The sequence below is a fragment of the Castanea sativa genome, chromosome 3 (genome assembly GCF_040712315.1).
Source record: "Castanea sativa cultivar Marrone di Chiusa Pesio chromosome 3, ASM4071231v1".
NCBI lineage: Eukaryota > Viridiplantae > Streptophyta > Magnoliopsida > Fagales > Fagaceae > Castanea > Castanea sativa.
In genome coordinates, this window is record NC_134015.1 from 20,350,668 (window position 1) to 20,367,000 (window position 16,333).

Here is a 16,333-nt window from a genome sequence, read left to right on the forward strand (position 1 = left end):
ATTTGGGGACACAATGGAACTGGTCACCTACTAAAAAAGAAGACCTTAGACTACCACTTTGACACATCCTCTCAATCGACTTAAGGATGACCAACTGGCAAAGCTATTGCCTGGTTTTGGGGCAATATTCTATCAGGAACCTTTCCCTCGTGCTCTATAAGCCCAATGCACTATTAGTTTCAATAACCATATTCTCCTCTGGTTTTCTGACTTAGACTATCGGAGCCTCCTAAACAAAATGAAGGGATACTTTATTTTTTAAAGATGATCTAACCAAAATGAAGGGATCTATGGATCTTTGACGATGTTAGGTACAAGGCCCAAGCATTGGTGTTGGCCGACCTACGTGACCAGCACTGGCCGAGCTAAGTGGCCTAGTAGAGTGGGTGTTGACTGACCTATGTGGTTGAGCATTGTAGGTGTTGACCAAACTACTTGGTTGACCTATGTAGGTACGCCTATTTTGGGCTTATCAGTCCCCCGCCCCCTTTTATGCAAAGCCCACATTGACTTTGCTGAATGCTGCACAAAGGGGAATGGAAGTCCAACCCTCTATTTCTTTTTTGAAAACTTTATTGTAAACCCAATAATTTAGGAATGTACCAAAGTAAATTCTATTGTTTTGAAAATAAAAACTCTTATTTCTCAAACTCTCTTATTTATATGATATATATATATATACACACACACACATATACATATATATTAACAAAATTGTTGAAATTATTACTGTTGTCACCTGACATGACACTGTTCATCTATAGTATTTACCTTACTTTCGGTGGATCTACCTTGGTGAATTGAATAGTAAGAAAGTCAAATATACTGTTTACTATTCATATGTGATTCCTACTACTTAAATACGACATGTTTCTACCTATAAAAAGCCTACTTCTCTTCATTTGTAGTTAGAATTTAAATTTTAGCTTTCATATTCTCTCTTACTTCCTTAGCTATCTACTCTTGTATTCTTCGTTCTTCCATGCTTGGAAATACTTGTTTCTATCACTATTTCTTGTAAGTGTTTATTTTGATAATAATATTCAATATTCAGTATTTATATTTATGTTTAGTTATCTAACACGATCTATTTATTAAATAAAGAATATATATCATCTTTGTAATGAACTATTTATTAAATACAATGTGCTTGGGTTATTGGTTTTGAGTGCTTTGACCAAATTGTTCAAAACTATACCATATTGGCCACTAAATCAATATAAATAAAATTATAGCCTATAGAGGGCTTTTCTAATGTTTTGATCAAGAAGAAAAATTAAAATAAAAACAAGTTGTAAAACATGCTATTTATGCTAATGTATTTGGACTAAATAATTGTGGATTTTAACTTCTATGTATATTTAATTCTGGTAATCTAGAATACAACTTTGATTTGATTTTTGGTAATCTAGAATACAACTTTGATTTGATTAATAAATTAATGTTTATGTTTACAAACACAAATGACTTGGGTAGCACCCTAATACAACACGTGAACAAGAATTGTGATGTCTTAATTTATTCAATTTCATTATATATATATATATATATATATAAAGTGACAATTGATTAGAACTTATGGCATCTGTTTCAAAATGATTGCATTTTATCATTAGAATAAGACACTAATTAATTTTGTAGTATACATGAGATTTAAACTCATTTCTCGTTATTTGACAATAAGAAACTTAACAAATTAAAATAATTGGAACCCACTTTTCAATTATGGGTTTGACCGTTGGTTTGTTAAACTCGATGATGGCAAAGAGTAACGATCTTGATAGTAGGGTGGTGCAGCAAAGGTTTCTACCTTTGGCTTGTGTAATTTGATTGAAGGAGGGGTTGCCTCAGGTGAGGTAGAAATTGTTTTATGCTTCCTAAGAGGCATAGAACAATTTACGCCCTTGTGAAGGCTTTCTTTTTTTTCTTTTTTGTTAATTTGAAAATCATTTTTGGTCTAACCAATATTTTCAATTGTGCCAAACACCCAAAAATGAAAAAGAATATTTTTGAGAAAACATTTTTATGCTAATACAAACACAGCTTTTATGTGATCGTTAATGCTTCCATAATTTGCCATGCACTCTCTAATAATGTTTTAAATTATGAAATATTTTGGTATCGGGAAACCATCTTGAGATTACGCACTTTACATGAGAATAAAATGAGTAAAATGGCGAATTTGAGCTTCAAAAAAAAAAAAAAATCCAACACAATTTGCCCGAATTAAAAAACAGATAACCCTAATCCCTATTCTAAAATTGGATAACGCTATATAGCATGCCGATTATAAAATATTTCCTCTACTGGCAGGAATGTTGTCAATAACATGTATGCCATTTCCAAAAACCACATGAGAGAGTGTAATAATGGATTATATTATTAAGTTTGAAGTTTTCTCTTAAAATATATGCACCATCTGAATCCTATTCCTAATCCCTAAGATTTACATATTTCTAGGCTATTGCCTATAGTTAGGCACTGTCTCACATAAAAAATAAAATTGAAATTTGGGTTTGGCAAACTTTAAATTGTCTTAATTTTTTTTTCTTTTTTTCTTCTTTTGGCCAGAGATCAAATCCAATGTTGGTTGGATTAGTCAGTTTGTCAGAATAATAAAATAGTTCTACCACGTGTAACCACTCATCTCTTGGATTCGAAAATGATATGGACTGTGCTCAAGATTGGTTTGGAGCAACAAACAATTATGTTAAAAAAAATTAATGTTAAATTTATTATAAAAATTTGTAAGTTGCTATGATAATAATTATTGTATCATTCCACCCAAAAAAAAATTATTGTATCAATAAATTAATAAAATTGATAGTAATTAAAATATTATTATATATTTTTTTGACAGAACCTTTTAATTAGTTGATTTGACTAATCCAATCTGACCAATTTATATTATACACGCAAACCATAAATAAATAAATATGTCACATTGTCACTCCACAGAGTAACACCTGTATGGATATCATCCGCACGTGCTCCACGTGGCTAGTGTAACCCCATTAAGTTTCCCAAAGCAAAGCACCATAGCATTGCCCACCTTATTTATCCAAACGCATGCAATGAGATTTTTTATTTTTTATTTTTAAGAGGTAGTAGAAAAAAAAAAACTATGTTTTTATTTATTTTATATACATAATTTTTATTTTGAGAATCTAATTTATAATTGGATAAATAAATTTGAAAATTAATAAGAGAGTAATCTTATTTTTTAGGCAATGTTTTAGTGAAAGTTTGAGTTTTTATTTTATTTTATTTTATTGTCCTTTATATATGTAGATAAATAAATTTGAAAATCAACAGTGACCATAGTTTTAAAAACCGAACTGGGTATCGAACCGTTTTTTTCCAAATTTTCGGTTCAACCTCGGTTATTGACTAGTTTTGAGGCTTTTAACCGGACTGGACTGAACCGGTTTTCCCGGTTGAACCGGTCGGTCCTGTCCATTTTTTAAAACAGTGAGAGTGACCCTATTTTTTAAGTAATGTTTTAGTGGAAGTTAAAGTTGTATTTTTACCGGATTGTCCTTTAATTTTGTCACTATTTAAACATAGAGATGCAGGGGTAATTTAGAACAAAAAAAATTCAGTCCAAACATAAAAAACCTCTTAAATAATAGTATAGATAGAGTACCAACCGCCACACTTCCTAATTCATTCAGCAAAAAAAAAGAAGAACTGCCACACTTTCTAACGGTCATTCCATAAGCAAGCAAGCCTTTAGCCTGAAAAAAAAAAAAACAAGTGTGTATTAAACACAAGGAGCAATGCTATAAACAATTTATTTTTCCCCCAATATGTTGTAATTAAAAAAGAAATTTGAGTTTTTCTTAACTTCAATTATAAATTGTATTTTCTAACTTTGAAAAGTTTTGATAATTTTTTTAATTATTAAAAATGACGCCCATGGAAAAATATATTTTGGAGAATAACATTTTCATAAATTTGTGTTTTTAAAATATAATTTTACCTAAAATTGTACTTATGTAACAGGAGCTCACAAGGCAAGTGTCCGCTTAGAAATCGAATTTCCAAAACATGACTTTAATTAATAAGCGATAGACGGTGCAGTAAGGCTCTCTGATGACCTTGGGATCACCGAAGGAGTCATCAACAAAAACAACGAAAAGGTTGGCATCAGTAAATGGCATTGTCTTTAGGGAGAATATCGGTGTCGTCTATGCTTCCTGGTGGAACAATGTATTCATTTTGTTCCCACTAATTTTTGTTTTTATTTTTATTTTTGCCAACTGTCACTGTTTGTCTCAATCTTTGATTTTAGTACTGAACTTATTTACAAGGTTTATAGAGAAAAAGAATTGATTGGCCAAAGGGCTAGGAGGGTACTCGTAGTCAAGATGAAGTGAGAAGTTAAGTGCGTTTAGACAATAATGAAAAATTAAAATTATTTCACTAGTTTAGTTTTGTTATTATTTTTGAGTTTCATTACATTTTTTGATACTATTTATTGACCTCACTGTACTATTTCAACTAACTTTTATTTTTCTTTACAGTACTTTCAATAATAATTTTTTAATTTTAGCAAAATAAGTGATATTCAAATACACCCTAAACATAAATTGACAAAATCATCTAGAGTTTACGTCATAGTCATAGTGTAAAGTGGCTTATTGTTAAGATTCTTATTTATTTTATTATATATATATACATATATTGTGATTCATCTTTAAAATTTTCAGTAATAAGCATTATTTAAACACACAAGTATAAAAGTACTGCAGTGTATTAAATATTCCATACCATTTTGATCATCTAATTATAAAAAGATTAAAAAAAAAAGGACGTAAAATAATACATAAAGCTCTTTTGGAAACACAAGGACATGATAAATAAATAAATAAAAATAAGAGTTAAAAAAAGAATAAAGTAATTTTAATAAAATAATAAAATGAAACGCACACATATATATATAGTAGTATTATATTATGGGGGGTATTGGTTCTCACGAGGAATGCAAGGGAATCAATGAAAGAGAACGTCTAGGTTCTCTTCATGTAAACTCTCTGGGCCCCACTCCCACCTTCTTAAACCCTCTCTCTCTCTCTCTCTCTCTCTCTCTAAATAGCTTTTCAGACACGGTTTTCTCACTGTTTTTTCTCTCATTCTACCTAGTATTTTTCTTTCTTGTTTGTGTCTACATTTACAATATGTTTTTTTCTTTGGAAGCTGTAAAGGTTGAAGAGACAGAGAGAAAATAAAAGATTGGTTAGTTATATGAATTGACAAACTCTATTGCTGTATATCGACAACAACAAAAAAGAAGAAGACAAACTCTATTGCTTCTTCTTCTGTTTTTTTTTTTCCTTTTATTTATTCCTTATAAGAGAAGCACATAGGGATATGTGATTCAAGAAGGATAGGATATAGTTGTGTTGGTTTTTTACTTTGTTTTCTTTGATATATAGTCCTCCATTTGCTTTGTACCTGGTTTTCTCTGTGAAGATTTTGCCACTGGGTTGAAGAAAGTGGTTGAGTTTGTCTAGTTTTTGAATTTGATTTGGTAGTAAGTCAAAGTTTGAACTTTGAAGTTGGCTTTTGCCACAGGAGCTACAAGGTTAGTGCTTTTTCTAGATACCCTTTTTTATTTGGAAACATTTTTGTTTCTGTTCTTTTTTTGTTTCTTTTTAGATATTTTTGATAGATTGAAGTTGGGTAGTTTTCAACTTTGATTCTTGATTACTTGTTTTGGTTATGTGGGGTTTAACAGTAGGGAAAATGGAAATCTTTTTTATCATAAAACTCAAAAGGAAATATAAACTAGTATTAAAAATGTGAAAACCCGAGTTCGTAGGGAAACTACAGGTTCTACATAAGTGGTTGTGTTAGATCTTTGGATCTATTAGATAGGTATTTAACTTTTTTGACAAAACTAGCTTAGTAAAATTCAGATAATAAAATGTTGCAGTTGAGTTTCTGTGATATGGATTAGATTGGTTTTTCATTGAGGAGTTCTGCTTTGGGGAGTGAGTCAGAATTCAGAATTGGAGCATACTTCAAGGGCTTTAGTTGAATGTATGCTATTGCAGTTTTTGTGATTCGGGGTTTGGGATGTGAGTACTTTTAGAAAATTGGATTAAACAAGAAACCATTTGGGAGCAATGTTAAGAGCATTAGCTCTTGGATTGTTCATTTCTTATATGATTTTCTCCGTTGCTGCCGATGATAATTGTAACTGTGATGACGAGGGCTTGTGGAGCATACAAAGCATTTTAGAGTGCCAAAGAGTGAGTGATTTCTTGATTGCAGTGGCATATTTCTCGATCCCAATTGAGCTTCTTTACTTTGTTAGCTGCTCAAACTTTCCATTTAAATGGGTACTCCTACAGTTTATAGCATTTATAGTCCTCTGTGGATTGACCCATTTGCTCAATGGATGGACTTATTATGGCCAACATTCATTCCAGTTGATGCTTTCTCTTACCATTGCCAAATTTCTCACTGCCTTGGTTTCATGTGCAACTGCAATTACTCTTTTGACTCTGATTCCTCTCCTTCTTAAAGTAAAAGTAAGGGAGCTTTTTTTGAGACAAAATGTGATGGAATTAGATCAAGAGGTTGGAATGATGAAGAAACAGAAGGAAGCGAGTTTGCACGTACGAATGTTAACCAGAGAAATCAGAAAGTCGCTTGATAAGCATACTATACTTTACACAACACTGGTTGAACTTTCCAAGACTTTGGATTTGCAAAATTGTGCGGTTTGGATGCCAAATGAGAATAGAACAGAGATGAATTTGACCCACGAGTTGAAGACAAGTTCCTCACGGAATTACCGCAGTTCTATCCCAATCAATGACCCGGATGTGTTAGAGATAAGAGGGAGCAAGGGAGTGAGGATTCTAAGGCCTGAGTCAGCACTAGGTGCTGCAAGCAGTGGTGGTTCTTGTGAGTCAGGGGCTGTGGCAGCAATTCGGATGCCGATGCTTCGAGTTTCAAATTTCAAAGGGGGGACACCAGAATTGGTGGAAACCAGTTATGCAGTACTGGTGTTGGTTCTTCCAGCGGCAAACAATAGAGTTTGGAGTTATCATGAAATGGAGATAGTGGATGTGGTCGCTGACCAGGTGGCTGTGGCTCTCTCTCATGCCGCAGTCCTTGAAGAATCTCAGGTAATGAGAGAGCAACTGGGTGAAAAAAACCGTGCATTGCAACAAGCTAAGAAGAATGCATTGATGGCAAGCCAGGCAAGAAACTCCTTTCAAAAGGTGATGAGTCATGGAATGAGGAGGCCAATGCATACAGTCCTGGGCCTACTCTCAATGTTTCAAGAGGATAACATGAGCTTCAAACAGAGGATTATGGCTGATACGATGGTGAAAACCAGCAAGGTTCTCTCAACTTTGATAAATGATGTGATGGAAATTTCAGCAAATGATAATGGAAGGTTCCCTTTAGAGATGAGGCCTTTTGGGCTACGTTCCATGATCAAGGAAGCTTCGTGTCTTGCAAAGTGCTTGTGTGTATATAAAGGCTTGGGTTTTGAGATTAATGTTCAGAGTTCTTTGCCTGATCAGGTGATAGGTGACGAGAGAAGGGCTTTTCAAGTGATTTTGCATATGGTTGGGTATCTACTGAATGTCTATGATGGGCAGGGCACTGTCATCTTTCGGGTTTTTCGGGATAGTGACATTGAGGATAAGGATGATAAAATGTTGGGAATGTGGAGACCAACCATGCCAGGGGAGCATATTTATATAAAGTTTGAAATTGAGATTGGTGAGAAAGGTTCTCAATCAGATGGATCAATCTCAGCATTAAATTATGCTAGTAGAAGGCACAACAGCAATGAAGTTAAGGAGGGCCTGAGCTTCAACATGTGCAAAAAGCTCGTGCAGGTGGGTTCTCTTATTGTTTTGTCTATATTTTGTTTTATTTTTTTACTCTACTTTATTGATTACTGCAATGCAAGTGATATCAACAAAACCAATTATAACTATTTCAATTCATTGCAATTTTCGTTTTGGCACATAGAAAAATTGACCTATGATGGATCATTGTTGAATGCAATGAACCATTTTCTTTCTGTGGGGGTTTCTAGTCATGTTCATATTTGATTGACAAACTTCTACCATCTCTAGTTCAGAATGTTGCATTTATTCCTCCAACCAATGTGGTAGCATGCTACATTTTCTAATTCTCTATTTCATGTCAATGATCCTTGGGGATGACATAGGTTCAATCCCATATGGGTGCGTGGGTTGTATATTGAACTATTTTTTTATAAAAAAGTTCTACTTCCATTAAGCTTTACAGGACTCTTTCCCCCTATAGGTGTTTTTCTTGGGACATCTTTTACCCCTATAGGTTTGAGTCTGGGATTGTGCACTTTTGTATGAAGTTTAGAGTAGTTCTTACTCTTCTATTCAAAACCCAAAGCATATTGTTGGCCGTCAGATGGCCAAGATGTAAATTTAACATTTTTTTCAGTGGGATTGCTTTTGTAATCCAGTACCCTGTTGTCCTTGTTTTGCCTAGTGAATACATACATAGGAAACATGGTGTTCTTTCAGAGGGATTTCTTTTGTAATCCAGTTCCCTGTTGTCCTTGTTGTGCCTGATGAATATTTACAAAGGAAACATGGTGTTCTTTCTAAGATATGACACGGATGATTATCTCAATTTCAAGAATGTCCGGAATGAAGAAAGTTGACTCTCCAATGCTCCAACGACTACTCACACGCATTACTATGTTCCAACCTCCATTTTGTTTTTTGGTTATGGAGGTTCTTAGTGGTATTCCATCAAGAACTATGGAAGATAGGCAATCATCTGGTTTTCAGGTGGGACCTAATAATAATAATAGTGTGATGTTGGTCTCCTGCTTGCTTTTTGCTATAAAGACCATCCCTTTTCAATTGAGATATATTCCCTGAGTTTTTCTTTTGCTTCAAAGCTATATTAGGTTGGAACATTGATTAAGAGTAAGTTGGTACCCATGGGGGAGGTTAATGTTGTAGAGGAACTAGATGTGTTGGGGGCTATTTATCCATAACTTATCTCAGATTTTTACAGGGCCATCTTTTAAGGCTCACTTGCTGTGTAACTCTATTATTAAGAGAATGGAAAGGACATTGGCAAGTTGGAAGAAATATACTTGTAAAATGGGAAAAGCCTAGGTAAGAGTACTTTATATAGTCTTCCTATCTACTTCTTTCCCTTTTACCAGTCCTATTTATACAGCTAAAAGATTGGAGAAGCTAAAAATATTATGAATGGTTGGGAGTGGTTTTCTGGTTTTAATAAGGGCGAGGACATTAGGAGGATCCACTTTTGGCTTGATGTATGGTGTGGTGAGGTTGCCTTAAAAGACCTTTTCATGATCTATGTTCCATGTTGAGGATAAGAATGCTATGGTAGATTATTCCTTGGTCATTTTGGAGGAAGGAGTGGTTCAAGCTTGGAATTTAAGAATTGTGTGTGCTTTTCAAGATTGGGAATTAGAATTGGCGGATTCCTTCCTTGAATTGCTTTCTTCGAATCTCCCATCATACAGAGCTGCAGCTGATAAGAGGTTTTGGAGGTTAAATTGAGACGATGATTTTAATGGTTAGCTATTTTGGGTTTAATGCTATTTTTTATTTCCCTTGGAAGAGTACTTGGGGTGCTAAGGTACCATGGAAGGTTGTTGCTTAATTTTTTTTTTTTTGGACATCTGCCTTAGGAAAGATTTTGATGGTAGATAATCTTATTAAAAGGAACATTATTATAGCAGGTTGGTGTTGCATTTGTAGATTTAGTTGTGAGACAGTTGATCACTTGTTAAGATATGAATGTTAAAATGCTCTGCTCCCTAGGCAAAATTGTCAGGGAAATTTGAATAGAGGTAATGGCTATCCTAATTATGTTGACCCTAGGGACTTTAGGGGTGCCAATGAAAGAGTGGTAGGAAGTATCAGGGTCAAAGCACCTTCTTTTGACAGTTGCCTAGATCCAAAAGCCTTCGTTGATTGGTTATGGGAATGGACAGTGCTAGGCTTGTAAGAAAAATATACCATTGTGCCTAAACTATGAGTTGGAATACGTGAACCATGCGTAGTCGACTTAATACAGCATGTTCAAAAGTCAGGTATAATACTTATCACTGAGAAGAAAGATTTCCTACAATTTGATGAAGAGAAAGTTCAACAAGAGAGCAAAGAATTAGAGGGTTTATATATTGTGAAAAATGCGTTTGATGCACATCTGCTACTCAACCCTTGTTGATTTTATTATTCAAGACAAATTTAATGAAATGATGGAACAAAAATGTTCTTTGTTCTTAGTGTCACCAAAGGTGTTTTAAGAGTTGGTGCAACTGTCAAGTGTAAGAGTTCTTATCCTTAGACACTTTAAAAGTTGAGGTTGAGTTTCTTTTAACAAGGGAGAATGATGTAGGGAGCACAGAAACAATTTTGTTTTATTTAAGTTTAGAAGTCAGTTGTATTTTTATTATTAGTCTATTGGATTTTATTTCAGGTCACATTATTAGTTAATTAGTATTTTATTTAATTTCCTAGATTCAGGTTATTTTTATAATTCAATAATTGTGTTTTGCCCAAGACATTTAGGATTAAGGTTTAATTGTAATAGTCTATATAAGCATGCTATTGTACTCTTTTGGAGAAAAGTTGATGAATAAAATTGTAGTTGTAAATTTCCTAATGGCTTAGTGTTGACTCCCACCAACCCTAACTGTTGATTCTTAGATTATGTTGGGTGCTTATTCCAAACAAGCCTAGGTATTGATTCCTAAGCTTATTTTATTTAACTTGTGCTGCATCACTTATACATTTTCACTTGTTAAAACTATGATGGAACAATTTATAGAGGCAACGTCCTATTGGCAAAGCCAATGACTTACCTGATCTGTGTGATGTGCGTGTTCCATGGGTCCAGGGTTTAACCAGGTAAAAAGATATGATGACCTGTACTTCCCTGTCTTAAGAAAAAAAAAAAAAACTATGATGGAATATCATTGCCTTTCCTCCTCTATTTATTTATTTTGAAGCAACTGTGATGCATTAGCGTTTACGTTGCTTTGGAGGAAAGATTATAATATATGTAACTTTCATGTTAAGAGTAGTTTTATTAACTTTTGAATTTTCTATGGAAAAATATCTGCAGATGATGCAAGGTAATATATGGATATCGACGAACTTGTTGGGTTTTGCACAAAGCATGACACTTGTTCTTAGGTTCCAAACCCGACCATCTTTTGGAAGAGCCATATTTGCTCATGGAAGTTCTTCAGAGCCAAATTCCAACTCGCAGTTTAAAGGCCTTAAGGTCATACTAGCTGATGATGATGGTGTAAACAGGACTGTGACAAAGAAACTGCTTGAGAAGCTAGGTTGTCATGTTACTGCAGTTTCGTCTGGGTTTGAATGCCTGAGTGCCCTTAGTGCTGCTGAAAATTCTTTCCAAATTGTTCTTTTGGATCTTCATATGCCTGAGATGGATGGGTTTGAACTGGCATTAAGAATCCGAAAATTACGCAGCCAGAATTGGCCATTAATTATAGCCCTAACAGCAAGCGCTGAGGAACATGTGTTAGAGAGATGCCTACAGATCGGAATAAGTGGAGTTATTCGAAAACCTGTTCTCTTGCAAGGGATGGCAGATGAGCTTCGAAGGGTCCTGTAACATGATGCTGGTGAGGGGTTGTGATGAAGTCGTTAAAATTTTTCTAGCCCCTAGGTTTTTTTAAATGTTTTTTGTAGTCTTTGAAATACCACTTGGAGAAGTCAAATTTAGTAGTACTCTTGATATCATACAAATTGTAGCTGTTATTTCTTGCTAACCATTTCCATGATTGAGTTATATCACTGGAACGTAGAATGAATAGCTTTACTTGATGTTAGAACAAAGATATTTACAGGTCCATCTGATAGTGAAAGGAACTTCAATTATAACTCACAGAACTGAATCCTATAAGACTAACTGAAAGTTTTTGATCTTTTGGCCATGTTTTGGAAATGTCTCTCTTTATTTTACAATAATATGTCTGAGCACTGTTCTTGCACCTTCCTTTTTCTTTTAAATATAAATAAATGAATAAAAACCGAGCAGCAGGATTGTACACAATTCAATTCTAGAAGCGACTATGATTTGTGGAAAACCACTGGGCAATAATGTCTAACAGCGGCTAATATTTTATTTGAAGGAAAACTTCAAATCCATCGCAGTACTATCAAATTCAATTTTCCTTGCACAAAGTTGGGGGATCAACAAAATCAAACCCAGTTAGTAGTGGACCCGTATCACCCGATTAGCTCTCTACAGATTTCCTTACAACCATGGCTGACCAGCTCAAAATGCCTATTTCCTTTGGCTCATGCACACAATAATTTTTCCTCACAAGACCTCAGGCGTGAACAAAAGATTTGTTTGTTGATTTTTTGTCCTAAAAATTGCTTATTTTAAGAGTTACAGACTTTTCACATTACTTTTTATGTCGTTTTTGTAGTCTTTTAAAACAAATATGTAAGAATTTTTTTTAACAGGACTTATGGGACTATGAGTTATGACACACAGCAGTACAACACACCCAAGGCTTAAGCAAATATGTAAGATATCAGCCAAGTATTTATTCGTATTGATCCTTAGGTGGTTTTTCCCATTAATTCGTAAATCCAAAACATTGTTAGCAGAATAATATGTCAATATGATGCAAATCCTTGAAAACAAACCGTTATGATGGAAAATGTGATGTATTTGTGATGAAGCCACCATCTACTCTTAGGACTGATAACCAGCCACTCTCTACAAGCCAGCCACTCTTTTGACCTCTTAGGGTAGCCAGTCAGCCCCTTATTTTGACTTCTTAGATCAGTCATGTATTCTCATTAATTTCAACTTTGACTTTCATTGTGATAGTCTGCCTAGATGTAACTATTAAGCTGACTTATTTCGTAATAATTAAAGATTATAAATAGGCTTGTTATGTAAAAGTAAAATCAGTTTTTTGACGTAAACTTAACTTGGTTTCAGATCTGGACAAAAACTCTGTTTTTCCAATTATTTTTTCTATAATTCCAGTTTTGATTCTTAATTTTAAGGCAATTCTAATTCAAGTTCTCAATTATTTGATATTGATTTCCATCATTTGGTATCAAAGCGCAGATCTGGTCCTCTTTTCCCTATTAATTAGATCATTTGAGTCATGGATCTCCTTTTGTTTCTTTTCTTTTTCCTCCCTCCATTCAAGATCATAGAATATAGATCTAAGTTCCTTGTGCCAATCAAATATGTGTTGCTACCGCAAAATATCACTAATTTGATCACTTGTGTTGTTGCTGCTATTCCCAATTTTTAAAAAAGATTGTGAAGTTTCTAATGGCCCAAAGAAGGAGAGGAAGGAGAGATGGAATAAGGGGGAATCAAATGGATGTTAGGGAAGGAGTTAAAGCCAACCTTTTGGTGGGGAGGAATGGTGGATGGAATCAAAATATAAAGAGAGGAGATGAGATTGTTGAATTAAGGTGACAAGTTATGTCACTTACGAAGGTGGTGCAGTGTATGTAGCCTCCTCATAAGGCTACTGATGAGTCTGATGACTCTCATTCTCATTTTGAGAACCCTTTTGGAGTTCCTCCAAGGGGTAGGCCTTATGCGGAAAGAAATGAGTCAAAGCTTTACTACAACTTCAAGGTAGAAATTCTAGAATTTCAAGGGATTCTCAAACTGAAAGACTTTGTAGATTGGCTTTGCACTGTTGAGAGGGTGTTTGATTATTATAAATTTATGGATGAAAAGAAAGTAAAGCTAGTTGCTATTCACCTTAAAGGGAGAGCTTCTGCTTGGTAGGAACAATTGCAAATTTCTCACCAAAGAAGCGGTAAAGTCAAGATCAAGAGTTGGGATAAGATGAAGAAAAGCTTTGCGAGCAATTTCTTCCTTTCAACTACACCCAATCACTCTACAAAGACCTACACAACCTTAAGCAAGAAGGAAGTGTAGAGGAATATAGTAAGGGTAGATTTGAATCAAAGTGAAGAACAAATTATTGCAAAGTACTTGAGTGGATTGAAGCCATCCATCCAAGATGTTCTTAACCTTTAATCATTGTGGAACGTGTTAGAAGCCTATAACCAGGCTTTACTAGTGGAGAAACAACAAACTAGGCCAGCTTTAAGGTTTGGGGTCCAAGTCTGGTTTGGGAATTTCTAACCAATATAAGGTTGGGAATTCAAGTACATATGGGAGAGGAGAGACCTATGGGGTTGGACAATAACTAGCAAGTCCTAATTTGCCATTATACCAAAACAATCCCAAACAGCCACTGTTGGCGGGGGTAAACAACAATAAATGGGTAATTTCAAATGTTTCAAGTGTGGAGAGTCGGGGCATCGATCTTCGGGTTATAAGATGAAGACTCTTATGTAGGAGGAAGTAAAAGAGCTTGAACATGAAGGTGGAGAACCCATTTTTGATCAACCTTCAAATAAGGTTGGTGGTGATTTTGAAGAAGAGAGCTTGACACTAGTGATGAGGAAGACTCTTCTTGCTCCTAAATTCAATTATGAAGAAGATTGGTTGAGAACCAATATTTTTTATACAACTTGTAGCATTAAAGAAGGAGTTTGTAGAATGACCATTGATGGGGGAAGATGTGAAAATGTGGCCTTTCAAGAGGTGGTTGATAAGTTGAGCTTGCCACTTAAGATCACCCACATCCCTATAAACTTCTTGGTTCAAGAAGGATAATGAGGTGAAAGTAACGAAGCGTTGCTTGGTGCCATTTTCTCTTTGGAAGAAATATTTTGAAGAAGTTTGGTGTGACGTAGTACCAATGGATGCGTGCCATATCCTTCTTGGAAGACTTTGGCAATATGATCACCAAATGATGCATGATAGGAAGAAAAACACCTATATCTTAAGCAAAGACAATCAATAATTTACTTTGTTGCCAATGAAGGAAAATGTGACTTCTAAATCCTCTACAACCTCTTTACATGCTTCTAAAAGCTTCATTCAAGATAATGGCTACATTTTGGTATTAATTCCAGTCAATAGAGTGGTTGGAACTGATGTTCTTAGTGTTGTTACCAATTTATAATAGCAATATGGTGATATTTTTCCCCACGAGTTACCCTCTGATTTACCTTCTATGCAAGACATTAAATATGCTATTGATTTAGTACTAGGAGCATCGCTTCCAAACTAGGTAGCATATCGTATGGCTTCAAAGGAGAAGGACGAGTTGCAATAACAAGTCCAAGAGCTTCTTGATAAAGGCTACATTTAGGCTAGTATTAGCCCTTTTGCAGTTCCCACTCTCTTAACTCCTAAGAAGGATGGCTTTTAGAGGATGTGTGTGGATAATAGAGCTATCAAAAAGATCACAATCAAGTATCGTTTTCCAATTCCAAGATTGGATGACATGCCAAATTGCTTGGCGGGTTCAAAGGTGTTTTTCAAGATTGATTTGCAAAACAGGTATCATCAAATTAGAATTCACTCGAGAGATGAATGGAAGACGGCTTTCAAGACACATCATGGATTATTTGAATGGCTTGTTATTCCATATAGCTTGACAAATGCACCTAGCACTTTCATGAGGGTGATGACACAAATGTTGCAACCATTATTAGGGGTTTGTGTTGTGGTGTATTTTGATGATATTTTGGTGTATAGCCATTGTTTGGAGGGTCACTTGGTGCATTTATAGCTTGTGCTTGATATTTTGAAAAGAGAAAAGTTTTATGTTAGCATGAAAAAGTGTAGATTTGGGATGGATCAAGTGGTGTTCTTGGGGTATGTTGTGTCTTCCAAAGGAGTGTTCATGGATAAAAACAAGGTTAAGGCAATTGTTGATTGACCTACACCTTCTAGTGTGCATGAGGCGAGGAGTTTTCATGGTGTTGCTACATTCTATAGAAAGTTTATTAGCAATTCCAGAACCATTACAACTCTTTTCACTAATTTTCTCATGCAAAATTCCTTTGTTTGGACTGATGAAGCCTAGGAAAGCTTCTAACTTTTGAAGAGGAAGTTAACCGAAACTCCTATTCTTGCCTTGCCTAATTTTGACCAAATATTTGAGTTTAATTGTAATGCATCAGGAGTGAAAATTGGTGGTGTCCTTAACCAAGAAAGACACCCATAGCATTCTTTATTGAGAAATTAAATGAAACAAAACTTAGATATTCACCTATGATGTCACGACCCAAACCTGTATTTTAGAATTTAGAGCATGACCGGCATGTTAATATCAAGTTTACCTCAATACTAACACAAACCAACCTAAACTGAAGGTGCTTATCAAGAATTGTTTCTTGTATTCCTTCTTATTTTCTTGCATAAAAGCCACAATATACAA

At 34.7% G+C, this 16,333-nt stretch overlaps 1 protein-coding gene across 1 annotated transcript; it reads left to right on the forward strand.

The window, feature by feature from the left end:
* Positions 1–5,370: 5,370 nt before the first annotated feature.
* Positions 5,371–11,933, forward strand: LOC142628018 (protein EIN4). The gene is made up of 2 exons (XM_075801950.1): positions 5,371–7,868; positions 11,137–11,933. The coding sequence occupies exons 1-2, from the start codon at positions 6,132–6,134 to the stop codon at positions 11,653–11,655; spliced, it is 2,256 nt and encodes a 751-aa protein (XP_075658065.1). The 5' UTR covers positions 5,371–6,131; the 3' UTR covers positions 11,656–11,933.
* Positions 11,934–16,333: the final 4,400 nt, after the last annotated feature.

Coding starts and splice junctions, on each gene's coding strand:
- LOC142628018 (XM_075801950.1), top strand. CDS start 6,132: ATGTTAAGAGCATTAGCTCTTGGATTGTTCATTTCTTATATGATTTTC. Junction 7,869..11,136: donor TGTGCAAAAAGCTCGTGCAG/GTGGGTTCTCTT, acceptor AAATATCTGCAG/ATGATGCAAGGTAATATATG.